The 27,393-nt window shown below is 54.0% G+C and overlaps 1 protein-coding gene across 6 annotated transcripts in view; it reads right to left on the minus strand.

Moving 5' to 3' along the window:
* The window catches only part of CADM1 (cell adhesion molecule 1), a 161,343-nt gene extending 134,249 nt beyond the window's left edge, over window positions 1-27,094 (minus strand). For all 6 annotated transcript variants that reach the window (XM_074894860.1, XM_074894859.1, XM_074894857.1 and 3 more), the window contains exon 1: window positions 26,916-27,094. In XM_074894860.1, coding sequence (XP_074750961.1) covers window positions 26,916-27,015 — 100 coding nt within the window. In that variant the 5' untranslated portion in view covers window positions 27,016-27,094. The remainder of the gene's footprint in view (window positions 1-26,915) is intronic.
* Window positions 27,095-27,393: the final 299 nt, after the last annotated feature.

The following is a 27,393-nucleotide window of genomic DNA, read 5'->3' on the forward strand; positions in this document are numbered from 1 at the left end:
CTTCCCCGGGCACATGCCAAAGCCACCGCCAAGCGCTGACCGAGTCTCACAACCTGGGAAGAGCCAGAGCAGGGCCGCAGTGGTGGGTAAACCAGCCCCTCCGCCCAACTGGGCTCCCAGTGCAGCACTGGGAAGGGCAGCGCAGCAGCGGCCAGCGCCGGGGCCGCCCTGGGAGGGGACATGGTACCGCAGCATCCCGAGGCCCCGCTCCGCCACCCGCCCTGACACCGGCACAGGCTGGCATCCAGCATCGGGCGCACGCCGTGTGGGTTATTTACTTGAGGGGGGAGGGAATTAATAAAGAAGTCATAACTGATATTTACATAAAGCTTGACATACTCAAAGCCCTGTGCAAACATTAATCCGCAACAGCCCTCGAAGGAAGGTCAGCGTTATCCTCTCTGCACGTCAAAGCAATCTGTGACAATCGTGCTGGCGGTGGCTGCGGCGGCTCCAGCTGCCCCCAGCTCGCTGCCCTCCACCTCACCAGCCCTCGCGGGATCACCCCACCCTCCCAGTTCCCCTCGATCATCTCCATTTCAAAGGAAATACCCCATAGCCAAGGAAAACAAATCTAGACTGATGAACAGCCGCAGGGCTGGCTCCCTGAAAACGCAGCCAAAGCCACTGCCAAAACCACCGACCAGCTGAAGCACCCAGTGCTCGGCTCAGGCTCCGGCTGAGCTGGGAAGGAGCCGCTTTCTTTTTCCTAAGGCAGGAAGGAGTCGGAGGAGGGGAATCCACGCACATGGAAGAAACAGAGGATTTCCAGCTAACTCATTTTGGCTTCCCTTCGGAGGCAGATCGGAGCAGCCACCACATCCCTGCTGGAGGATTTCTGGCCCAGCTCTGGCCGTAACCATCTCAAGCGTTTGACAAAGCAGCTCGGGAGAAAGGAGGGGGTGCAGCGGAGAGTTTGCCACTTTTGTGGCAGCCATTTACCTGCAGTTTTTGAGGTGAAAACCTTCTGCAAGATGGGCCAGGTCTGCTTTGCTGGCATATGCTTGAGAAAGCTGCAGCAGAATTGGTAATTAAACCCAATTAAAGCAGCTGAAGGCTTCACAGCGGTGCCAGCCCCACTCCTGCCCCCCGTGTGATGGGATCCCCCCAAGCTCCAGGCCCACGGCCGCGGGGGCCCGGGCCGGCGAGCACAAGGAGCCGTCCGCGTGCCGGCTGCTGCCACCCACCGCCAGGACCAGGGGCAGAGAAACGGGAGGTTACACAAGCTGGTAGCCACCAAAAGTCAACTGAATAGGAAACGAGAGCGCCTGGGGTAAAAATACGGAAAAAAATCTAGCGGTAGAGAGCTGCCAGAGCTCCCCAAGTGAGCCCAGAACCACGCGGCCCTCCGTGGCTGCCAGCAGCTCCCTGTAAACCCCCGAGCAGCGCCTGCCGCCCCCCGCTGCTGCCCGCCCCGCGCTGAAGGCAACGGCTGGTGCCCGGCGGCCCCGTTAGCTCGCGGGACACGGGTCTCTTCGCAGGAACCTGCGGGTTGATCACCGCGCTGGGACAAGCGCCCTTCAGGTCTCAGAGTCGCATTTCCCAGGTTTTCTGTTAGAAGACCACGTCCCAGAATCGCACCGGCGGTCCTTGCTCCTTCCAGTCCCTCCCAGTGGCGAGGGAGCACCTCTCCCAGCCACGCTCCAGCACGGAAACGTTCCGACCTGCGCCAGCGGCGGCACGGCTGCCAAGGGCTCCTCAAGCCTTTTCTGAGCTTTTCCCCTTGAAATCCAAGTTCCTGGCACCCCAGGTTGCGAGATACAACTAAGATACGGGAAAAGCACGCCACTCCTTCCAAAGGCTGCAACACTTCTGAAAAGGCAATTTAATGCTCGCTTTGTGTTCAAGCTGGGGGAACCAAACAGGGGAAAAGAAACATGCACAGGCATTATCACGCTGGCCAGCAACCAAAAAGGTAATTAAAAACCTCCCCCTGAACAGGTGGTCAACAAAAACCACTATTAATGCCTCTGATTGCCAAGCAAATGTCTTTTAGCACACTAGCTGTCACAGCAAGTCCCTAGGATATGAAAGCATATTTCTGCGCTCTGACATCTGGCCCATAACAAAATTGCTATCGATCCACCGCCAGCTTCCAGCGCGGCCACGGCAGCCTGCGCCACACCGGCCACAGGGCTCCTCCTGCCGCTCCCGGGGTGCCGGGGAGGGCGCTCATGCAGGCACCGAGCACCGGGACAGCCTGCCCTGCTCTGGGGGGGCCGACACGGAGCACGAGCCTAAGCCGGGCCTTACTGCTGGGGCCGTAAGCGGGCGCGGGAAGAATTCTTTGTAGCAGACGACGTGCTACGCTCGAAGAAAATAACGGAACAAATCAGAGGAGCGGTGTCGGAACCGCTCACCAAGATAAAAGAAACGCCAGCCCCGAGTCAGCCTTTGTGGTTACAGAGCAATAAGTGTTTGATTTATGGTGAAGCCAGTGTCATGACAATACTTGAGCTTTTAAGGAAGAGGTCTATTAAAAGATTGCTTTTAGTAGGAAATTTAACCGGAGATACGCTTTTTTTTTTTTGTCGAGGGTGGCAAATTGTCCACATAATTTTAGGCCTTTGTAGTAAACACCCTAAAAATATATACTTTTCCAGCAAATCACATTATCCTGAACGACGTCGGCTGAATTCTTTCACTTCCCAGGCTGAGGCGGGTGAAAGGCAAAGCCTCCGCAGCCAGAGCACCGGTGCCCCAGCCCGCAGCCGTTCGCTGCCCATGGGCACAAATCCCATTGAGCAATTTTACAGCAGACACCTCTTCAGCAAGGAGGATTTAAATCCAATAGTCAGAAAACTTAAAATCCCGAAATTGTAAGGACAGATAAGCACGTGCAAAGGCCGCCAAGGAACGTTACAGGATCCCTGTAAACGGAGGATTTTCAAAACTAAATTAGAAATTATCTAATACATCTGATTCTATCTGAGAAATAATCTCTTTCAGCTGCCTTTCTATTATCTTGGGTGCTTATACCAGGAAGAATTTGATTTCTTCAGATGGATTTTTTAAAAGGCAGAAGCGTATTTTATTTCCAAAATGCCACCTTTTAAGCCTGCCCAGTTTTAAAAGCAAGTTTATAGCTGATATTAACCTTGCAAGTGTTTTGATCATTTTTTCTGCCATTTTTCAAGGGGTCCTGTTTTCCTGCCGAGCAGGAGCCTCACACTGCTGCCCAGGAAGAGCCACACCGGCCGTTAAGCTGCGCTCAACGGCTCCAGACACGCGCCTGCTCCTGCTTCGGAGCATCCACCCCGTCCGTGTGACGGCACCACTGGGCACTTCCTTCAACAGCAGTGGCTAACACGCACTAAGTAAAATTTGATGCACTGAGATAAATCTCTAAGATACCTTTATTGAAAGGTGCATGTATTTCCATAATCCTCCTACAACTTCATGCCAGGGCTTTCTCTTAAACAGTCATTTTAGTGGCTTTAGGAATTGCAGGTATAATAACCCTGAACCTAGAACCGCAAAGAGCAACAGTGGGACTAGAAAACAGAATTAGGCACGAACTTCTCACCGCAAAAAATTTAAATAACGCAGCCTGCAATTAGATGTAATTTGTCATTCATTCCAATCCCATTATACAGAGAAATAACTTCCAAAAGGGATATCAAGTGCTTCCTTCATGTGAAACTTTAAATACTAGCTCGACAATTGCAATTGAAACTTGGCATCAGCAAGGCTCGTGCTTTGCAAAGCAAGGCTCGACCCGCACCGAAGCAAAACGGGAAGCAGTTTGCTACGCTGGGGAGACGGCGGGTGGGTGGTTCAGCTGAGCACGGGGCACACCTCCTGCGGGCAGCTGGCTGTCGCTGCCAGCAGCCCCGTGTTGGGGAACTTCTCCCAGAGCTTTCGGATGGGGGGCGGGGGGGGCATCCCACCAGCCTTTCCAGGCCCTGCTGCCATCGGGTACACGGAAGCTACTCAGCCTGAACTCCTAGATGGGACCCGCCTCTCGATCGTGTCCTATGAGAGGATTTGTGAGGGAGGATGGCGCACCTGGGACGTTTATTTTGGGGTGGGTTCCCCCCTCCCAGTTTACTCATCCGTTATCACTCACACAGGAAGTTGTCGAAGATATCACAGCACTACATTTCCCAGTGCAATGAAGGGATCTCCATGTCCAAGGAGGATGTGGGGAAGAGCAGAGATCTACAAAGCTAGAAGATGCACGGGAACATGGCTGCGCTCCGAGACGGACTCCCAACCCCGCGCTTCTGCTTCTCCTCACCTGTGCAAGCGGGGGCAAGCCCAGTCGCTGGCCTGGGCAGATCCACGCAAACGGATGCCTTCAATTTATGAGAGTTAGCAGGCTAAGAATATTCACCCTGCTTTAAAGAAGTTAACAAGTTTGTCAAAGAATCCCCTCCGGAAACAGAATTTAATGTATGCTGATCTCCAGTGTTTCCTCTGAAGGAACTGCCTGAACCAGCTGGAGCGTCTTCATCACGTCGACAGCAGCACGGAGCGTGTGTCCAACCAGCCTCGTGCGCAGGCAGTGCGGCAGCTGCTGAGCAGCTTTCGGGTTTAGATGTATTTACATGCATGTATGTGTATCAGTCTGCTAAAGAAACAGATAAATCTGTAGGTTGTTCCCACAACTTAGTAAAGTCATAAAAAATATATATATAAGCCACTGAAGAGCGGCACACAAATGTAAAGCTTAAGTCACTCTCAATAAAAACACCTGAACTCCCCTCCTAAAATGGCTGAAGAACGGTCTGAGGAAAAAAGGCAGACGTCAAGAGCACGAGCTGACTGGACTCACAAATCATGTGCTTTTACGATAATATGCAGCTTCCTAAGAAAACGGGCTACGCCTGCACGAGGGCAGAGCTCCCAGCAGAGCAAAGTGCCCCTTAGCAACCCTCCAATAGCGGCCTGAAGCGCCCGCGAAGCCCCACCCCGAGAACAGACTTTGTCAACTTCTCCAACGGGAACCCGGGTTCCCTCAAACGACCGCTACGAATGTCAGATCATCTGCCACACGCCGGAACACTCCTCACTAGGAATTCAGCCAACAGCTTGGAAATCCTACATCGCCAGACGATGCAGGACTTCTGCGCCCCTTGACAGAGGACCAACAACACTTATAACCGGACACTTAGTTGAATATTATAGCAACCCAAAGCTATGATTTTTATTGCTTTCTAAGGAAAATACTAAGAGCAACTGGCAAAGCTTGATAATGCTTAAGCCCCTGTATGGTATATGACCGTTTCCAATGAAACTAAGGTTCTGCCAGCCTTTAAATCACAGCTGTGCTGCAGAAACCACCGCACTGCCAAAAAGGGAAAAGCACCAACCACTCTATCTAGCTCTAATCCAATGAATAAAACAAGTAGAGCAACGCAGTGTCACTTCCCTTCAACATTCATGGTTTGGAGAAGAGTCTGCCCTACTAGAAGCTAGAAATACCGCAGCTGGAAGTGTCCAACACACCCAGTACCGATTCACCTGCGAACTCCGGGAACACCAGCACAGAATCATCATTTGCTCCACATGCAAGAGCCTGGCTCAAGATTTACTCAACAGTTGCACCTTCCCTAAGTGAAGTCAACAAGCAGAGTGTTAACCAGTCATCTTGCTGAAGCCTTATGAAAAATACCTGTATAGAAATGCACATATTAAGGCTACAGACCACTGGGTAGCTGCCAAAAATGATGGAATACAGTATAGTTTACTTATTTCTTTTTAATGGCTCCAACATTCCACCTGAAAAATGGGTCCTGGAGCTACATAATTGGGGATAAAAATTAAGCGACAGTTGCCATTTGTCACTAGGGAAGCTGATCACACACATTTCTCACACAATCATGCAGTGCACAGCTGATCCTCGAGCTCCCCTGTTCAAAGACAGCAGAGGCACTGCAGAATAAACGCCTTAATTGTAAGTATAATGTGGTATAAAAGTATTTTATTATACACCAGTACAAATGTGTTTACTAAAGTACGATGGAGCTTTGTGTTCTGCTTCCCACTCTTCACATCCCTTCACCACGTTTCAGGCTCTTGCCTGACCCTTTGCCTTCTCGGAGGCACCAAAAACCGCTTCTCAAATTTCACGTCATTTCATGGTTTTACTGTGTCCCTCCCTTCACCCCTCTTTTCTTGTGGTCAACGGGGGAAAAACCCATTTCTAAAACAGAACAAGCTTCTCCAGACAGCACTGTTGTTACCCCCACATCAGTAACAACCTCAAACCCCCAGCACGCGGCAGCGGAAAGGCACCCCGCTTCACGGCGACCCCCCTGCTCAACAGGGGGTGTGGCGAGTCCGTCCTGTACCTTCCTTCCCCGACCCCGTGGTGATCCCAGACAACAGGAAGAGCCTTTCCTTCTTCCTGCCAAACGACTTCCCGGAGACCTCTATGAGGCAGCCTCGTTATCCAGAGCAATTTCGGGGCGATTTCAGGCCTTCCCTCCCACCACTCGAGCCCACCGCTAGGTAAGACTGGCCACCAAGGACGGGAGCTTAACACCGCTCAATATGTAAACAAGTTTTCAGGGAACTGGAGCAAACGGAGGGGAAGCAAACAGCCAGGTTTTATTTACAGATTGCCCTCATTTCTGCCGATTTCTCTACACTATGAAGGCACATTTTCATTTCCTTCCCATACAAATACGCCAGCAACAGCTCTCCACTGGGAAGTTACGCCTTTATCTTTTCATTCACTTCTGTTTGAGCTCTCAGAGGAGGCAAGGAAATATGTTAAATACTTACTTTTTTTTCCAATCACAAAGCATCCCAAAATAAACACGAGAAGGCTCTGAACCACAAAATATTCTTGAGTACTTGACACCAAGTTCCCTCTAAGAACTACACAGATTGCACATTCACAGAATACTGTAATTCTTCGCACATTTTCCAGGCCATATTTCTGAGCGCTTGCACAGTCTCTTCCAAAATATTGTGCAACATATTATACAACCGAAATAATCAACTGCTTGGCTGGACACACAAGATTTGCTCATTTTCTCTTTTCAGTCCAAGTTTCAGGTGATGTTTCTACATGTTTTTTCAGCTGAACCAACAACATAGTAAAATCATTTCCTAAATCCCTTTAAGAGTTTGAACTATTATCTATGTGGCACTGAGCATCAACTCTAGAAAAGTTCTTCTAGGAGAGTCCATCAGAAGCGACTGTTGAAACTCAACTTCATTCTTCCAAACTCAACTGTAAGAGATCTCCAGCCTCGCTGCGGAGGGAAATCATATGCATCTATGTGTGGGTGTGTGTATATATATATATACACACACACACACACATACACCTCCCCAGGTTGCTCCCATTTCAGAGAAGCTCCATCTTTAATCCAGAAGGACCCCAGGTTGCACTTAGGCAGAAACTGTCGCTTGGGTTCAGTAGATGATGGCCAATTAGTAAGAGCAAACAAGCGCTGTTTATATGGTCTGTGGACTCGCTGGGCAGGCTCAAGCTAGAAAGCTCTGAGGCAGAGACAAAAGGTTCCAAGATCTCAAGAGAGACTGTAAGAGAGGAGACGGGCCTCGGGAGCTCCCTGCGCGAAGGCCGCAGCACCAGCACAGGTCCGGCAGCCTCTGCAGATCCCGCAGAGGAGCAACGTGCTGCAGATGAAGCAACGGATGAGAAAATCAGAAACGGAGCTTCAAGCTTCACTGTGGGGAACCCACTCATGAGACCGAAGGCCTAGAAACCCGCCTTCGTTAGCTGCGCTGCTCACGTAACGAGTCGTCTCGGCCCTGCGCCAGCACCCAAAGCAGCACGTCCAAGGCCGGGAGACGCCGCGAAGCCATCATGGCAAGCTCTGGCGCCCAGAGCAAGAGCATTCTCCTGAAGCCAGGCCCCGCTTTGCGTGCGCCGAATTGCTGACGCAGGTGGCGAGTGCTGTCAGACACTCTGCATCAGCAGCATTCGTCTGTGTGCAGTTATGACCACAGGGCTATTTTGTTTTTATGTACAGAGGTTTACTACCACCTTATAAAAGAAGGATTTCCAGAAGGCAAATGGACCGATGTCTCAAAATAGAGTGTTTACATTAACGCTTGGCAAGCAAAGCCCTGCAAACATAGATGAATAGAGATAAGCTATAAAAACACCAGGGACATTTACTTGCTGGAATAGTAGCTTGTAATCCAATTTCAAGTCCTTCTGCCAAGTGTTACACACAGCATCTTTGTGTATGACGATTCCAGTCCTCGTCCCCCACCGCCCCTCAGCGAAGATCAGCCAACAAGAAGAAGCAGCAATTCAGAAAGAACGCTCCATTTAAAAAGCCATTTAAATGGGAAGTTACGATCTGAGTATGTCGGAACCCACTGTCCTTCCATTTGTGGCACCATTAAAAGATCAGGAAAGGACGGTAAGTACCGCCTGAGCAGCAAACAGGGATGCCAGAATAAGGGCGGAAAAACAAACCTTCCCGCACCTTTCTGCTGTTAATGGAGAGCAAACAGGCTTCCCCTGCATGTGAAGGGCTCACTAGAGCCTTGCCAACGGAATTACGGCTTTGTAATTAAACTCGTCTGCTTGTTTCACACACGACGCACAAAGAGCAAACTCGCACGCAGCGAGGCAATCGGAGCGAGCTTCCCCACAGCGCGGGGCCGAGGCACCTCGCACCGCGGTCACCGGCCACCGGCAGCACGAGTCCCGCCCCAGCCCGGAGCCACGCGGCCGCCCGAGCCAGGGTCACAGAGCCGAGCGCCCTCAGAACCCATCTGCCCTACAAACACAAGCTGTGATGCTGATCCTTCCCGAGCCCTGGCAGAGCTTTAGGCAGGAGAGGCAAAGGAAGGCGAGACCAACGGCTTGGCAAAGCGGTGGCCAGCCAGCCCTACCCAGAGGTGACCGTCTCTGCAGGAGCCTGAACTGAAGGGAGCACTGGGCACCCGCCCCCTCCCAGCACAGCTCCCAACGCGCCGTTCAACGGGCACGATTCAGGCTGGGAGCAGCGGGTGCGGCCACGCCCCACGCGAGGACACCAGGAACGGGGCGATCCAGCTCCAAGCGCTGACTTTGTCCTCGGGACTTTCACAGTTTGGAAAACTGTTTTAGCAGCCCCAATTACGCTGGGCTTTGGTGGTTTTAATGCTCAAAGGTACGCTTTTAAAGCTTCTATCTAATTCTATCTGATGCACGGGAAGAACTCTTCTTCCGTTTGACTTTAGTTTGACACAACATAGGAAAGATCCATAATTCAGTTAATCACTCATCATATAAACAAAGAAGCCTCTTGAGAACCAGAGAGCAACACGTACATGTATTTGCAATGCATAAGAGGATTTTTTTTTTTTTAAATGGTAACAATGCAATCTATTCAGTGTGAAGAGTCTGTGAGGCCAATTAAATACTTTGGGTTCCATAATTATAATTGCAGTAATGAATGGAAAGGAGCATTACAGCTTGCACAATGCAGCTCCTATTCAAGTCAATGATTCAGTTCTTGTCTGCTTTCAACTAACCTCCTGTGTCTCCTCATATCAGATCTCGCAGATTACTTTGAGTATAATAAAAATACCCCCAAATATCCCAGGTAATGTAATACAGGAGGCATCCTTTGATTATGGCTACAGAAGGGCTCGTGCACTAAATGGCTAATGTTCGTATTTATTAATTTTTAGACATTAAGGAAAACTCAGAGAGGCCTAGGCCACCATCTGAACACCCTGGCAAGCCCACGATGATAGGGGAAAGCCAAAACCTCATCTCCTGGGTTTTCTGAGGTTTTCTCCCCCTTCAAACAGCTCTTCACAACCATCCCTCGCCTGGGAAAGCGGCTGCAGTGGAGGACTCCTCTACCTCATTTACTTCCCAGCAGCTACCACCAGCTTTTATCCACTGCATGTCTGCAGAGATCAGCCTTAGGAAATTGAAAAGTTACTCCCAAAGCAGTTAACCCAAAACTGCTCCGTTTTCACTTAGAAAAGAAAGACATACCTTTTTTGTTTGGTTGGGTTGGTTTTTTTGGCAAATATTCTTACGGTTCCCCTAATGTGGATGCCTATACTTTGCGGTATTCAATATATTTTGAGAACGAACAACCTAACAGGAATCCCTTAACTTTTGAGTATTTCCAAGTACACCAGAGCTGAGGTGGATCCTTTTCTCCCCAGAAAATCATCATCTTTGGTAAACCTTCCCCATGATCTCTCATAACCAAGATATTGTATGTGGCATACAAATGTATTTTTATACCCTTTAACACCCCCGCGACCATCATTCCCCGACAGTTGGCCCACGGGTGTCAGAAGGGAATTAGGCAACATAGAAATACCAAGGGAAGTAGCTTCTTCACCTCCCTTTTTAGATCTTTACTCGGTTCTCGGGTTTGGTAGGGAACGTTTTCCTCTAACATTAGCAATGATTCTGTTGATCTGGAATGGGCCAGCGAGCAGAAGGCTCGGCAAACACAAATGCTGCGTCGCACCAGGCTCCACGCGAGGCACATGGTGCCCAAGTCAGAGGCACGCACAGAGCTATCTGGAAAGCAGGAGGACAGACGGGAGACAGAAGCAGAGACTGTCAGCGTGTGTAGCGTCGATACAAAGGAGGGCTGGGAAGTGAGCCGCAACGCTGCCCACGCCAGCTCAGCTGGGACACCGTGCGTGCCGCCGTCTGTGGGCGCGGCAAACACGCTAAAAACGTCGGGCGTGAGCCCCAGGCTTCGGAGATATGGCCACACAGACTGTGCAGGGAGAGCAGGAGCTTATTTCTGATGCCACTGAGGTTTAAACTTGGTTGAAAAACCCACAGCTGACACACAGCGAGCAAGGCTCCTACACACATCTCGCACTTCTGAAGGATCTGCGATTTCTCGAGCCGCCCGCAGTGCGCTGCTCCCCCGTCTCCGAGATTTAAAGACTGCTGACCAAGCCTATAGACAACCTTTTCCTTCACACTGAACCAATTAGCAAAGTCAAATATCTCACCCATTAGTCTCGTTTCAGTGAACACCCTGCTCACTAAGCAGGTCGGGCGCCTGCGACGAGAGGAACTCAACGGCAGAGAAGCACAAGGATGCTGGAAGAGATATTTAAGTTTCTGTGTTTTACTTTAAAAATATATTCATCCAGCCACAATTTACTGAAAGGATTGCTTCCTCACTCCCCCCGACGGCCATGAATCTCTTTAGAGAGAACATTACATTACACCCATAATAGGTTTATGCAACACAGCGCATATTTGATATGTGAGTCATGTCTCCAAAGCATTCTTTCCTTCATTTCCTAAGCTTCAGAGCAGCTCGTTTTCCCTGAAAGAGAAAAGGGTTAGCGCTGGGCCAGAGCTGCGCATGCACTAATTTCCCCATTTGTCTGGAGGAAATGAAAACAAGAGATTTCAGCAAATCCAGTTTTATGAATTCAAAACTTCAGACACTACTTGCAAGAGAGCAAAGCAACATCCTTCGTAGATTCACAGAGAAAGGGAAAAGTTAATTTTGTCGAGGGAAGGCCCACCAAAGGCAGATGCTAATCCAGGCAAGTAAAAGATCTTCCCCTATCTACGACAAGCGGGACGTGGAGTACTAAGCACTGCAGTGATTTATTACGAACCTGAGGAGACAACGAAACCCACCTCCCTCCTTCGGATTAAAACCGAGACGCTTTCGGATGTCACTGCTCATCAGAATCTACTCGGAAGATCTGAGCGCCGTTGCCAGCAAAGGCCCTGTGCATCACAGCAAAATAAATATGCTCGCTGGCCTTCTTACAGGATTTCTGCTTTCTCTTCTCACCGCTACAGATAAATATTGCATGTGCGAGGCAGCACCCTCAGCTCCCACGGCAGCTCGGGCTGGAACATGGAGTTGCATCCCCAGCTCTGGCAGGGCTGCTCTGGCCCGCTGCAGCCAGCTCGCATCTCCGCTCGTTCAGACCACAAAGAATCAGCGTTTAGAGAACCTTCCCAAACCACTGCCTGCCTCCAGATCTTCCAGAAACTCAACTGGGCATCAGATCAACCCGAGCACACCTTCCAGTTACCTACACTGACAACTTGCTTGATTTCTCTTAGGTATTTTTCAGGAGAAGATTGATTAAAGAGGCCTCCCCATCCTCACCTGGTTGAGGATGGCTCATCAAAGGCCAAAAGGAACTCGGTAAGATCACTAATTACTCACCTTTCACACTGACCACCTTCTAACGAATGCAACTCATAGAATTTGTCATCCGGAGTTTAACGAGACTTACCCGGAGCCACATGCGGTGGTGTATTTGCCTGTAATTAATCCAGACCTGTAAAAACTCCAGCGCTGCCACAATCTGGTCTGAGAGCGCGCGCACGGCCACATTAGTTGACATTTCCTGTTGACTGAATTAGAGCATCTTTTAATGAGGCTCACTTCAAAACCATTTTAAATCCATTTGCTCATGTCAACATCAATGTACTCGGCATTATTTACCAATTAGTAAACCGGAAAGTATTCTTTAGATAATCTAAAATCTCAGTAAAATATTCAACGTGTCATTCATTTACTACAAACTGCCCTATAAAAACAAATTACTGGAACCAGCTGTCACAAGGCAACAAGTGTCTAAGGACAGAGCGCTTTTTAAACCTCGGGCTTTCCAGAACGCGGCTCAGGCGTCAGCGCTAATGCCAGCTTCACGTCTTCATCTCCTGCAGGAATCGGCCGTCTCGAGCACCGTCGGTGTCCCCGCGGGGCGGATGGAGCCATTACAGGCGCTTGCAGCGTCAGGAGGACACAGATTGCTCCATCCTGGAGCGCAGGAGGACGTCCCGGCGGCCAGAGGTGAGCGCGGGGAACGGCTTCGCCCTTCCGCGGGGCCCAGGATCGGGGCTTTCGCCGTCGGGCCCCTCGGACGCATCCCGGCATGGCGTGGCGGAGCAGCAGCCCGTGACCCCGGGCAGGCAGCGGCTCAGGTGTGCAGCTCGGGAAGCCTCGCCTGCCTTCCCAGGCTCGCTCCAGACTGCCAGATTAAGCGACGGGAAGGTATTTTCCACTAGATCAGGTTGGCAGGGATCTCCAACGGCTCTCCACTTCCAAGCCAAACCCAGCCAGCCAGTGCCAGGGCTGCAGCTCAGGCCAGGCGCGCTGCCAGCCCCGCGCCAGCCCAGCCAAGGACGGCGCTGGAAAGCCGGGAACCCACAAAGTCCACCCGGCAGCGGCCCTGGGGCGAACTCCCCCGGCACCTGCACAGCCCGCGGGTCCAGCTCCAGTCGTGGCCCCACCGCCGCATCGCACGCCTCCGCTGCCAGAGCGACCCCAAACAGCCCCCCCCTCCCCTCGTTCCCTGCCAGCAGCGGGGCTGTGGGCATTCAGAAAAGGACGACTCTGCATGCTGTGCAAAAACACTGCAAAACCGTCCTATGGGGTTTTTTTACTCCCAAGGATTAAAACACAAACTTGTTTTTCCCCCTAAGTTTTTGCAAGTGAAGGAAGGGCGGTTTGCAGGGTGGCTGTTTGGCTCTTTTTAATCTCTGGAGTGTGGCAGAGCAGTAAATCTTGCATTATGCTCTGAAGAGCGCCAGGCTGGGGCTTCATTTTGGTCTCAGATTAGACTCCTGAAGCAATGAATCTTCCATCATGGAGGCCATTACCAACACAGTTTTCCTTCATTTTGGGCCGCTTTCTCCCTGATTGTGTTATCAAACTTCGCTCCCACTTTCCCCCGGCTGCGAGGGGTTCAGCAGACCTACAGGCTTTTCAAATATTCATCGACCAGAGAAGCCACAAGCTCAAGAAGCAGGAGGCGCGAAGGCCGGGCAAGCTGTCCTAGGCCGCCCGCCGTCCCGATGCTCGCCACGGCTCTTGGCTTTTTCCACGCCGTTACTTGTCAGGAGTGTTTGTCCCTTTACTGATCAATTTGACCAAATTCTCCCATTTAAATTACGCCGCGTTGTGACAGTTCTCCCCCTGCAGACCCCCGAATACCCTCAGAATCCCTCCCACGCGTTCGACAGCACCACCCCGAAGAGGACCCGGCGTCGGGGCTGTGCTTGAGCCGCGATGCTCGTGCACGAGCCCCGGCGACGCGCCGGCCGGCGGGCTGGGCGCTGCAGGGAAGGGCCAGCGCTTCGCTCCACGCCGCAGCCCCAGAGCCCACGGCCCTTCGGCCCCAGGCAGCGCCGGGACAGCAGGCACAGCCCCAGAGGCGGCAGGAAAGCTGCCTGGCTCTGGCGAGGATGGAACCTCGCGACAAGGGTCACACCTCAAGAACGCTTAAGTATCTGCCTTCAATTCAGGCTAAGCCAGCCGCAGCAATCTGCCACAGCAAATTAATGCTACAACAGCCCAAGAATTATATAGTAACCGGAGGAGGAACATGGCCACAGCCCTGCAACACGTCGCAGTACACAGGCAGAAAACCAACCTTTCAGATCCTATTAAAATCCCGTGATCCATTAGGATCTCAAATTACTATATGCAAATCTTGCTAATTTAAAGGCATTTATAAAATTCAAGTGAAATAGTCCATGAATATTGAAAAATGCTTAAGCGCCGAGTTAAATGACAATTTTCAAAACACACTAAGGAGATCTGATCGTAGCAAACCAGTCCCATGAAATACCGTATCTATCATCAACTTTTTAATTACCAATTGATCAACATGTAGACAGTGTAATAGCTTTCAGCTTTTAATTACTGAACTATCAAAATTTCAACCAAAAAAGGAACCTCCAGAGATGAAACTGTAATGCTTGATTATTCATTGCTACATAATGAATGATTTGTTTTTAAACAAGATGTCAAGTTCCTCGTGTAATCCATCTGGATGTGTGACTCTGCAAAGCTTACACTGCCCATACTAAGCACTCGGGGCTCCCATTCTCCCTTTTCCCCTGACCCCACAAGCAAAGACTGATTTTGTTTTTCCCCCCTTAAGGCAAAACAGTCCTGAGAGGCAAACAAACCACCGAACCAGGCTACTCAGCCAGAGGAGCCACCCCATCTCCTGCCAAAGAGCCAGGGTTGGCCTGGGAGGGAACAGAGGCTCCTTCCCGCTTGCCTGCACGCCCAAGAAAGCGGCTCCAAACTGAGAAACGCCTCCGCCGAGCAGCGGGCACGGCAGCGCCGCTTCTCACATCACACCTACAGCGCGGCTCCGAAACAACGCTGCCGCGAGAACTGGGACAAACTCCCAGGTTTGCTTCATGTGGCCTAAGCTGTAGCGAGACAGGCCAGACTTTAACCGTTGGTGCTACGCAGAAAAGCACAGTGGGGTGTGGAGAGGCTCCTCATCCCAGCCCTAAATTCAGTGTGGAGCACACTCTGAGCAGCGACCGCACCTCCGGGCCCTGACGGGCAGGACCCTGCTGCCACGAGGCCGCTCACAACCTCGGACTACTTGGCAGTGCGTGTCTCGAGCCACTGCCAGCACGTCCACACTTCTGCCTTCGCGACCTGCTTCACCCTCCCCCTGTGGTTTTTAACATAAGAACCATTACCACCTTAAATGATCTCCAAACCCCAAGTTATGCCCCCCAGGTTTCATTTCCGTTGGTGGAATTCCCAAGAACCAAAGATTTTCGGCAACGTGAAGACACGTCTTAAGGCTGCGGAGAGCCGGCTACAATCCACACCCCCTGGAGAGGACTTTGGCAAATCCAGGCTTTTTGCATCTGAAGAGACATTTCCCAGAAATACCCATTTGCAAATGCAAGGGATCTAGGTGGGTATGTAAAGCATTCTGGAAGTAATACTATTAAACCACGGGTAGTTCAAGCAGAGTGCATTAGTCAATTAAACAGAAACTACCAGCAAATAACGTTATTTGTTCCTTCAACCCCAGTGGCAACAATTAACATCGCTCATCCCGAGCCCCCTGTGTATAACCTTACAGGTGTTTCCTACGCATATCATCGTCCCCAAATAGTTACACCACATCATGGCATCTGTTCCCACAAAAAAAGGGAACAGGACCCTTTTGGTTTTCCCTCGTTACAGCCCTGGAACCCCAGTTGTCGCCAGACAATACCCGACAGTTCTTCCCCAATAAATCCACCCGCTCTGGCCACATCCAGGGTCTGATTTCCCCACGGAAACCACAAGCTCGTTCCACACACTTCCCTTGGGAAGCTGCTAGTATGCATAGCTTGTGCAGATTTTCACATAAGAAATTCAGTAATCAGTCCAGTAGCTGTAAGCACTTATGACAACAATATCTATCAACACTTACCATATTTACAACTAAATCATGTAAATACGAGTCAGCTCTCCTCTGCATGCTGATAATCTGGACAAGTGAAGGCTGAAAAAAGCCACTCCAAGAGGAGACTAAACACACAGAATCACACAGGGTGAGTGAGAACCAGGCACCGGTAGCGCTGGCGAAATGGCTGAAGGCAGCAGGAAGCCGGGGCCACCGTGGCACCGAGCCCAAGCCCTGCCCTGGCCCGCGCCACCCAGCACCAACTCAGGCACGACAGTTCCCCGGAGCTCGGCTTCCACGCCACAGGATCCATGCATTTTCCAGAAAAACAGGGACACACTGCTTCAGTACCTACTCTCTACCTGGCATTGAATTCCTTACAAATCCTTGGAACCAATTTAAAGTGAAAAGATACCAATTTCAGAGGTGCTTTTCTCCCAAGATTGACCTTTTGATTATGCTTATCAAACCGACAAAAATTCCTCTTTAGCTGGTTCATTCAACTGCAACTTCTACAGAGGTTTCAAGCACTTTCCTAGACATTTATAAATCAGCTGAGCAAGGAAAAGTTATTCTGTACGTAATTTGATTTTTTGGCACAACAAAAATACCAAGTTAGTAAAACTTTCACGTTGTTTTGGACCACATCTTTCACAGATGCCGGTCTCTTCGACTGCCACAAAGACGTTTTATTTAAGGCAAAGAAGAGCTGCCTTTCCAAAGGCTTCCCTGGTGAATTTAGCGACAGTTTGCAGCACAAGGTTCACTCTTTGGGCAGTGAAAGCCAGGCGAAGCAAGGAACCGCCCACATCGTTTTTCACCAACATCCTCCTCATCCGTGCGCACCCACCCACACCCCGTTAATGCCGGCACCAAATCCTCTCATCCCTCGGAGCGGAGAAAGCCCACTCGGTCAGCCCGTCCACCGGGCTCTCCCCAGGAAGAGGCAGATGACCAGGCTTAAAATAGCTTACTAATCCTTAGTTATTTACCGCAGGACAGTTTAAGCTACTAGCTGCTTTAGGACAGGATTTATACGTCACATGGGGGAGAGGATGGGAGAACGAGGTACCACTGGTTCACCATGCAAGGCAGCGGAGCCCGGCCCCGCCAGCCCCCCCATTCCTGGCAGCCCCCTGTTACCGCTCCGAGCGCCCTGGCCCCTGCGGGAAACCAAGGCAGCAGCACGTCAGAGACCGACCGAAGGGGCAGCTGCCGGTGCCGTGACGTTTTTGCCACGGTGTAGCAACACCTGGAAGATGCTGTGCCATTTTACGGCCTGCTGTTTGCACGAGCTGCCAGTTTCCCTGAACCGTTCAGGATGTCCGTCCCTGTGGATGCACAACACTGTCCCACTGACACCACCTCACTGCTCGGGGCCAAGCAGTCCCTGAGGGTTAATTCCAGGAGCTAATAAAAATGCTGGACTCAAGCCAGCAACGCACCCCAGGCACCCACGGACACCTATTTTCGTTCTCCTTTTCTGCCCCAGTAGTCTTGCACACAAACCCAAAGAAGTCAGATTTTGGGGGGCTGCGGTGTGTGAGTGGGAAGGAGAGGAAGAAATAGTGGACTGTGAATACAACAAATAGTCCACAAGACATTTATTCTTGCAAGGAATTAGAAAAAGAAGTCATTCTATAGGAAACACTGAAATCATACTTAAGGGCTGCTCTCACTAAAGACAACCTCCCCAGCCTCAAACAGGAATGAGATCAACAGACCTATCCGACCTCAACACACAACTGAGAGAGCACCCCCAAAAGAGACGGCTTTATCTGCCATACCCCACGCACCTTCCAGAGTTGCATTCTACATACACGTCGTGTTAACGTACTCGAAAATTCGAGATCCAATTTACCAAAGAGAGCCCGGAGGAGAGAGTCATTCTATAATCGTGCAGCTGAAATTCTCCCAGAGTGATTTAAGAGCTACATCGTTGGTTTTGCTATAAACCCTCTGCTTGCAAGGCTCTGTATATTCCTACGTAGCCATAAATGATTTGCCTCCAAGTATTTTCTTTATTTCTGGTCTACAAGTTCCTCCCCCCTTCCCTGAAGATGTCCAAAGGGAACCGTGTTAATCCCCTATCTATCCCACCTTAATCCGTGCTCTTACCATGAAAAGACACGACTGCACTTCACATGCTGAAGCAGCACTACCTGGCAGTCACGGATTCGGGGAGAGTTGATTAAATGTGGACGTTCTCTTAAAGATTATATGGAACGATTAAGAGTATAAGACCTTTAAATCGAATGAGAACCTGTTAATGTGGACAGAGCTCAAAAACCCCAGTGTGGGAGTCGCTTCCAGCAGTTCTGCCTACCAGGTCAATGAGTAACGTCTCTTTTTGGAGCCACTTCCCGAGCAGAAGCTGAGCAAGGAGGAGGAAAAACGGTCCTGAACCGCAATACGGCCCAAAGCAGCAGCCGTGCAGCACGACCCGACAGATACACTCTGCTAACGACACAGCCAACTCTTCATTGGGAGGAGTCGGTAAACGCCTCAGAAATGAAGGTCAGAAGTGACAAGGAAGAAATGATGCTGTTTTTACACATGCAGAAGAATCCTTCCGTGCCCCCATGCTCCAGCGGTGACTACAGACAAGAAGCTGGAAGCACCTACGAGGGACGGGGCGGCACGCTGCCTGCCAAAGCACCCTGCTCCGGGCAGGAGCTCTGCTTCCCCCTCCGCCACCGAGGACAGGCACCCCCTTCCGCTCCACTGCCCCCGACCAGGAGGAGCGACGCGCAGGGGATTAGTTTGCCCAAGAGCTCTGGAAATGACGGCTGGCTCAGCAGGGCACCTTATTACGGCCAAACAATACCCACTGCTCAACTGCAAACCCCAGCGCTCCTGCACACCCACTTAATTCGAGCCCCCGTCGGCCGGCGCATGCTAAGGAACCGCGCGTAGTTTCTCCGGGCTCGACACAGCATGGTAAAAGACGAGGGTGGCAAAAAAACTGATCTGCCTAGAGGACTGGAGTTGCTGTCAAGCTGACCTAGATTCTCCCCAACACCGAGAAAGCGCCTCACACGGCAAGCAGGGGCTTCGCTTTGTTTTGTCCTGCGGCAGCCGTCCTGGAAAAGCAGGCTGGCTCCCAACAGCCCGACGGAACCCAACCCACCCTCCAGACGCCCCGTGCGACAAAGCTGACGCTCACTCGATGACAAGCCTTCATGGTTTTCATGTTTGTCAACCGGCTTTCCACCCAACGCCACGGAGCCCAGTCAGGCTGTCAGCAGGAAACGATAATGAAAACCCCGGCATCGCTCAGGATCTCAGCACCAAGCGACGTTACCGAGTCATCGAGGAGCCTTTCCCCGAGCGCGGCAGGAAAAGTGATCTAGGCACGAACGCTCTGAACAAGCTGCTGACACCTACAACAACACGGCATACTTTCTCGTTAAAAAGAGCTCATGTGGTGCTGCCTAGCCTCAAGCTGGCTGAAAAGAGCATCTGAGTTTATACAGACCGGGGAAAGCAGGGGGGGAAACTCTTAGGAGCTGCCCTGCTTCTGCTGGGCTTCTAACAGCATAACCCACATCCACGGTCACTAATGCGAACACAAAAATTAAAGAGGCAAGCCCTGGGAGCACAAACAGCTCAAATCAGGTTTTCACACAAAATAGCTTAGAATGTGAATGCAGACCCAACCAAGCTACAGCAGCATCTCTCTAAATGTGACTATTTCAGGTCTTCGTCCCAAGGAAACCAGTCAGAATTAGCTGCCCGACCTCGTAACCCAACTCCGTGGAGCGATACAGGCTTTCCGTGTTTGTCCCGTACGCTCAAGCGACTTGGGGCTGTCCCAGACCAGCCTCACCTCCCCAGCGGATGGTCTGCGGCACAACAGGAACCCCAACGCAAAGCAGCGCTGTAAAAGACCCGACGAGCATCTTGTAGAGCTGCGCGCCTGAAAGGAAACCATCTTATCTGCAGCGTTCACCAAGAAGTTCAGCATCGCTCGCTGCTTCAGCAAAGTGAGGAAAACAAGAGCTGCCATTCCTCGCCAAACCTCGACCAATTAGTCCAATCCACGTACAATGCCTGAGCAAACACAACTGGGGAGCCAAAGGCCCTGCAGCTTGGCAGCCTCACGGGGAAGCGCCTGTTCTGATGCCTCGGAGCACGGCGAGCAGGGCAGGCCCGGGGCGGAGACAGCCCTGCGTGAAGAGGAGAAGCCCTCGCGGCCGAGCCATGAATCTGAGCCAGCAGCTCTCCTCGGGTCCGACCCAGCCGTCCGGCTGACACCTCCCAGCACACCAAGGGCAGCCCTTGCCCCAGTGTTACCCCACGCCACGGCAGGGCAGCGGGGTGGGGCAGGGCTGCCCGGACAGCCGCCGTGCTTCGAGGTCACAGATGTCCCAGCGTCCCGGGCCGCATCTCCGGGAGGTGTTAGTGCCATGAAACGCCCCCAGCGAGCGTGCTCTCTCCGCAGTTCGGGTTAGGGACGGACATGCCTCCTCTCGGACACAAATGAAGGGCCAGGAGGGTATTTGTTGCAGCCTACCAGCCCAGAGGCAACATGTAATGCTCAGGCTGTGCAAAAAAAGTTTTCTTTCTAGTCCAGTTTCAGCAGAGCCCTACTTTGCTGTAACCCCAGCTCCACAGCTTAACATCACTAATATTTGAAAGCGTTCTGGGAGGGAAGCTGCCAGGCAGCCTCATTTAAAAACAGAAAAATGGCAACAAGCAGTTTCTCATGCTTGATCCGATTACTCTGATCTCTCTTTTGATGCTGTAGAGTCAGACTCGTATTTCTGTTACTGCGCGGGGGGAGCCAGGGAGGGAGGGGAACACCGCTTTGCTGCTTCGTATTTCCTTCTTCCCTGTCACGCTGACGCTCGGCGGGGTGCTGGAATCACACGGGTGAGGGCTCTGGGATGCAGCCGCCTCCCAGGCAGAGATGTCACCAAGGTGTCCCACAGGCTGGGGGTACCGAGGGCCCCCGGCAGCCGCTGCTCGCAGTGACAGCCCCGCCAGGCTTCTCTCGCTGGAGCCTGTCAAGCCCCGGTTGGCCTCACGCTGCCCATGGCAAGTTTGTCTCTATAAACAGCGTTACTGCTCTGATAAAACGGTGTCTTTCTGCATCAGATTTTGAGGTAGCTCAGGACCAAGCTCCTGAGAGTCGCCAGGCGTTGGACTGGCGCTGGAGTGACTCTCTGTGAAAGGAGGAGCAGCGCTGCAGAGTCCAGCCCAGCGAGGGCCAACCGGGAGCTGCAGAGGGCTCGGGGAACACAGCAACATTCCCATTCTGGAAGCAGACCTCTGAAGAGCTTATAAATCAGATTCACGCGCTTACTAACACTGCTAAAAAAGGACACAACAAGATCACAGAGGTTCATTCGCAGCTGTAACCTGAACCCGGGGTTTCATATACCCAACACTTGTTAAGCCCAAGCGCAACTTTAGGAGGCAACACCAGCCCTGCAAGCACCCTCAGCTCCGACAGCTACACTGGCATGTCCCCCGCTCCACCGGGAGATCAGCGTCCCCATCACCTCCGTTGCTTCGCCTGGGACTCCCAAAAATGCTGTGGGAGCACCGCGGTTCTGCCGTCCTGCCGGTAACGGAACCGCTCAGGGCAAACTTCACAGCCGGCCTTGGCACAGAAAGGGAGTTTCTAACATAACTGATGTTTCCCCCTGCCAAACGTACACCTGGGCTTCAAAAAGCACCTGCCCTCACATACTGCTAAGAGCCTGTTTTCTCTTCAGTATTCGCACCTGGCTGGCGTTGCCACTAAGAAGAGGGGAGGGGGAGAGATGGACATCACCATTCAGGCAGCACCCACAAAAACGGGCAGCGCTGCTGCAGGAGGAGAAAACCGAGTCAAACCCATCACGAAGCTGCCAGAACGCAGCAGCCACACGTGCGACTGTCGGCAAAGGGACAACACGCAGAGGCTGCCAGCATTTCCAGCAACAAACAAAATACCCCCAAAAAAAAAAAAAATCAAGGCTAAAGAGAATTTTTGGTTAAGCAACAGCCCGCCAAAGTTTTGTATCTCTGAGCAAAGAGATGGGCTTAAGTATCGCTTTGATCCTTTATACCGGCATCTTCGTGGGGTCTCGAGTCTTATAATAGATTCACCTTGAGAATTCAGTAAGGTCAGAATGCTTTTAATACTCAAGTTTTTAAACCGCAGGAGAACGTAATCAATTAAAACCAAACCTTCGGGTAAAAATAGCACGCTGGCCCAACCCTGAGAAGGGTCATCGGTGGTTTCAAATAACTAGTTGTGCAGGCCAGCGAAAAGTTCCTGGTACAATCCAGTCAAGGGCTTTAAAAACAAGAAGAAAGCCACCAACCACAAACAGCGGGCGAGCACGTGGTAAGAGTTCAACACCAATTACGAGAACCGCTGCGGCTCCTCGTGTATTTTTATCGCTCGCTGTAATTTATCTGAACGGGTGAATCGGATTGACCTGAAAGTCAGGTTTTCCAGAGTCCCATACAGCACCGTACAGCTGTCGGTGGGTCCCCGACACCCAACTCAGGGCCACACAGAGACTTAAGGCGAGAACCTGATGCGCAACAGAGTGGGAAAACCGACGAGGTCAAGGTGGAACACGCGCGCTAGGAGGGAGAAAAACTGTCGTTATGGCAAAAAGGCTGAGAGAAACCAGGCGGAGACTAGGCAAGGGTCGTCAGAGGAGCCGGCCTGCACCCGCGCTGCCCGCAGCTGGGGCTCTTTCTGCACTTGCAAATTAAAAGCTGGACTATCTAAATTCAGCCTATGGCTCAACCACACACGCCAGCTTGTCTCGGGGCGCCATGGGCCAGCTACCACGCACCAATGTGCGCCCCGGCCGGCGAGCTCCCTTGTGTTTTGATTAGAAAAGTTATGGTTGAAGCCTCGTGGTATTTTCCTTCCAAAAACGCCTGCCACACGTGCCAAAAACTGCCCTTTTTCACCAGCACGCTCCCCTCGAAGCCAAGCCCGCCGAAGCGTCCAAGCCCACGCTGGACGACCTTCAAAGCGTTCTGTGGTGGAGCTCCCCATTAACCACAACAGCAGCTGCTCGCTGCAGCCCGCAATTAAATCCTCAGGAAAGCAGCTGATTTATGAAACTTAAACAAGTACATACCACTCATAATTACAACATTCCACCTAAGGTCTCTCCTTCATTGCAGGTTTCCAAACAGAGCCTCTTTATTTAGCGCTGGTGGGTTTGCACCACCAGAGAACAGCGCGCAATATTCCCCGGAGAAACAAACACAACTTGCTTTTTTCCCCTCCACGTAGCATCCAGTTTCTCCGAAGAGATACAGATGGCGCGTCCAGCTTTGCTTGTGCTCTTAAACCCCTGCAGAAGTATTTACCAACTGGCCGAATTCCAGCTCCAGCGAGCGCCGCAGCCTCGCTGCCCGCGCCGCGCTCGCAGCCCCGGGGCTCTGCTCAAAGCCCGTCTCCCCGAGCGGACGGCGACCCCGCTTCTGGGATCCAGGGAGCCCCTGGAGCGCTGCTGGGTGCTGTCAAAAAGCAGAAGAGGTCCAGGTGCTCAAAACCCCTTCTAAAAGGACAACAAGGATCTCCGGAGAAGCAGGCATTAAAAGAGAAACATCCAGAAAAATCTGCCTGCACGCAGCGTCGGGAAGCGGGGCTTTTTGTGAGCATCGGCGTTCGGAGGTGCCTTTAAATGGTCCGTTTAAAGCGAGGGCACATCCAGGCTGAACCAAAGGCTCGATGCCAGGCGGCCTCGGGCAGCTGCGGGGTTAAAGCCCTGACCCATTTTCAGTCCAGCAGCAGGGCAGAGGCCAGGTCCGCAGGCCCTCGGCCCAGGGACGCGGGCAGAGGGGGGCACGGCCAGAGAGCCGCCTTTATTTACACAGCCCGGCAAGACGGGGATCGACAAACAAAGGAAACGGCAACACAGCGTCGGCAGAGCGGCCGCTGAGAAGGCCCGGGCTCCCGGAGCAGCATCACGCGCTGCTGCCTTGCCCCCGGACAAGGGGCTGACGTGCCCCGGAGCGTCCCGACAGTGGGGCAGGGGGGCCGGCATGGCCCCCTCCTCTCTGCAGAGCCAAGCTGCCTCCCGGTCTCGCCATCCCCGGGAGCCGCCTTGGCAGTGGCTTCCAAGCCAGATTGTCAGGCTTATAAACCTGCGCTCAACTGCCTACACGCAAGACAAATGAGCCCAAGCTGCAACCCAGATGGATCCCCGATGCACCAGCCCCTTCCTCGCAGCGCTGCGCCGGTGTTTGCGTGCTCGCAGAACGCGACCCCGTGCTGTCCAACGCCAGAGCCCCGCCGCGCCGAGCCCCGGCAGAAGCCTCGCCTCCCTCGCCCGCAAAGGCTCCTCGAAACCTCGCTCCGCAGTTCCAGAGGAGCCCGGTTTGGGGAGCCTAGGCTGGAGCTGCTGTCGAGGGGGGCTTCCCCCCGCCTGCCGCATGTGGGCTCGTTTGACGGCGGCAGATACGAAGCCGACGACAGCGACCGCCTCTCGTCCAACCCCTCGCGCCTCCGCGCCCGGCCGGGCTGTGGCTCGAGGCCGACGCCGTCTCCAAACGCCTCCCGCGGCTTCAGTGGAAAAGTTCCTCTTTGCCAGCGGCCGCGCAGCGCTGCTCTGCGCTCCCGCCCGGGGCCGGCTGCCTCTCCCCGTCAGCCAGAGACACTCCTCGGCTCCTTCCCTGCTTCGCAGGGGCGGTGGGAAGTTTAATTAACTGCAAAGCATTGAGCTCGGACAAAAAGGCGCCGCGAACGCACAGGTTCATCTCGAGCTACCGGCTCCATTTAAGCCGAGTCCAGGCACTGCTGGTTGCCGTTCCTGTGACCCCCGCTTAGAGCGACCCGCTCCGCCACCGGCGCCCCAGACGTTACTGCCAGGACGCTGGTTTTCCCTCCCGAGAGCGGCGAAGCTCGCAGGGCGAGAGCCGGGGAAAGGGGGAACACCCAAAGCGAGTCCTTTGGCCCGAGGGGAACGCCGGCTCAGAGGCAGCAAGGCGGGAGCCTGAGGAGTTCATCCTGCCGCTCACCACAGAGCGCCAAACCCAGGAGACGGTTATCCGCCGCTGCGAGCGCGGCAGCCTAGGCTCGCGCTGCGCTGAGCTTTTCGCCCAACTGCACAGGTCGGGCGCAGTCGTTTGGATTCAGCCTCCAACCCGGCTTTTGTTTCTCCTCAGCTGCTTCGACATGCTACATCGCGTCGCCGTGCCCGCGAGCTGGGCGGCGATTAACGGGCTTACCCTATCGGAGTATCGTACCAGCCGTTCGCTACAAGCAGCTCTTCAAAAAAAAAAAATAAAAAAAGAAAGGATTCGAAACGTGCGGCGAGGTATCAAGAGTCAGACAGCAAAACAAAGAGCGAGGGCGGCTGCCCAGCAGCGCGGCTTTTGTTTGTGAATCAGGCGCCTTTCGAGCGCGGGGTCTGCAGGTCAAGCCGGTGGGCGATTCGCTCCGCACCGAGCGGAACCGATGGGAATTCCACAAAAAAGCACGTCGCGACAGACCCTCGGGAACCGGGGACGCACCAGCTGCCCCAACGCCGCCGCCGGGCACCGGCGAGCGGTGCCGAAGCCACGCGAGCGTTTCCCCGTCCTGCGACGGGAGAGGCGGCGGCTCGCGGCCGTCGGTCCCGGCCCCCTCCGCGGAGGCGCAGGGAGCGACGTCACCCCCCGGGACCGCCGAGAGCCCGCGAGGCCACCGGGAGAGGTCTGCGATGTCCCCTCGCTCGGGGGACGCCGATGGCGCGCAGGGGGCCCACAAGCTGGAACCGCCGGCGGCTTCCCCCCGCCGCCCGCCGCACGGAAAAGGCCGCGGGGAGAGCGGGGAAAGCGCGGCCGTGAATAAAGCTCTTTGTTCGGCCGCTGCCTGCGCCCGTCTCCCCCTTCCCGACCAGCGAAATTCAGCGGCGCTCAATGGGCCTCTTGTTCTGCCCAAAACGTCCCGGGCAAATAATGCTCGTTCCTCTCGGCGCGCGAGGCGGAAAATGAAGCCTTGTGCCTCCCCGGTGACACACTGCAAATATAAAGTGGCATTAAGGAGGAATATTTTATCAGAGCCACCAGGCACCAGCGCGGGTCCCTCCTGCGGCGCCGGGGCTCGCTGCGGGAGCGGGAGGGTGCTGGGTTGCCCGGGGGCCACCGAAACGGCCCCACCACTTCAGCGGGCGCGCGTGGCGGGGCACACGCGTGGGGAGGGGGAGCAGGTTAGTCACGTCTAATTAACGTGCAATTAACGTGCGCTTCATCCGCAGGCTCCGGAGCGGGGCGATCGCCCCCGACAGCGCCCGGGGTCGGAGGCACCGGCAGCGGGGGCGGCGATGGGCAGGGGCCCCCCCCGCCACCGGGGGAGGGAGGGAGGGAGGGGGGGGAGGCAGGAGGGAGGGGAGGAGGGGGAAGGGGGGAGGGCAGGAGGGGGGGCAGGAGGGAGGGAAGGCAGCGCTTCGCAAGTTGCGCTTCGATTCCAACAGGTCCCGCTCCCCGCGGGCAGCGTCCCCCCGCCGGGATGAGGCGCGGGGTGGCGGGGAACGGACGCACGGACGGACGGACGGACAGACAGACATGGCGGGGTCGGGAGGGGGGCGGGCGGGCGGCGCGCGCGGCAATTACTTTTTAATTGCGCTGCCGCCTGACGAGCCCGCGGGCGGCGGGAAGAAGCTGCTCCCATGGTAACGGGCGGCTCGGCCGCCCGCCGCGCCGCGACCAACGGGCGAGCCCCGGGCACCCCCCGCTCGCCACCGCGACCCCCTGAGGGCGACCCCCCCCCTTCCCCACGCACCCCCCCCACACACACACAACCCCCCCACAGCCCCCCCCCGGCCTCGCCGGCGCCCCCCGCGGGCGGGGCGGCCCCGTCCTACCTCTGGGGATGATGGCGGCGGCGGAGAGGAGCAGCAGGAGGAGCGGGAGGAGGCCCGGGGGGGCGGCGGCGGGGCGGCCGGGCTGGGCTGGACCCGCCATCTCGGGCACCTGCTCGGCTCTGCCGCCGCGCCGGCTCCTCGCCACCGCGCGCCGCGGAGGGGATGCGCGCGCCGCGTGGGGCGGAGCCGCGCCCGGGACACGCCCCTGGACCACGCCCCGGGACACGCCCCCGCCAGGGGCCGGGGGCAAAGTGCGGAGCGCGGCGCGGGGCGGAGGGGAGCGGCGGGACACGGACACACACACTTACACACACACAGACACACACCCCCCCCCCCCCCCCCCCCCCCCGACCCAACGGCACGGAGGGGGCTCACGGGAGGGGGGGAGCCCGGCCACAGCGGCGCTGGGACCCACGGAACCGCGGTCTAGGTCCTGAAAAAAAAAAAAAAACAACCAACCAAACCACAAAAAAACTCC

Source organism: Strix uralensis, chromosome 26 (genome assembly GCF_047716275.1).
Source record: "Strix uralensis isolate ZFMK-TIS-50842 chromosome 26, bStrUra1, whole genome shotgun sequence".
NCBI lineage: Eukaryota > Metazoa > Chordata > Aves > Strigiformes > Strigidae > Strix > Strix uralensis.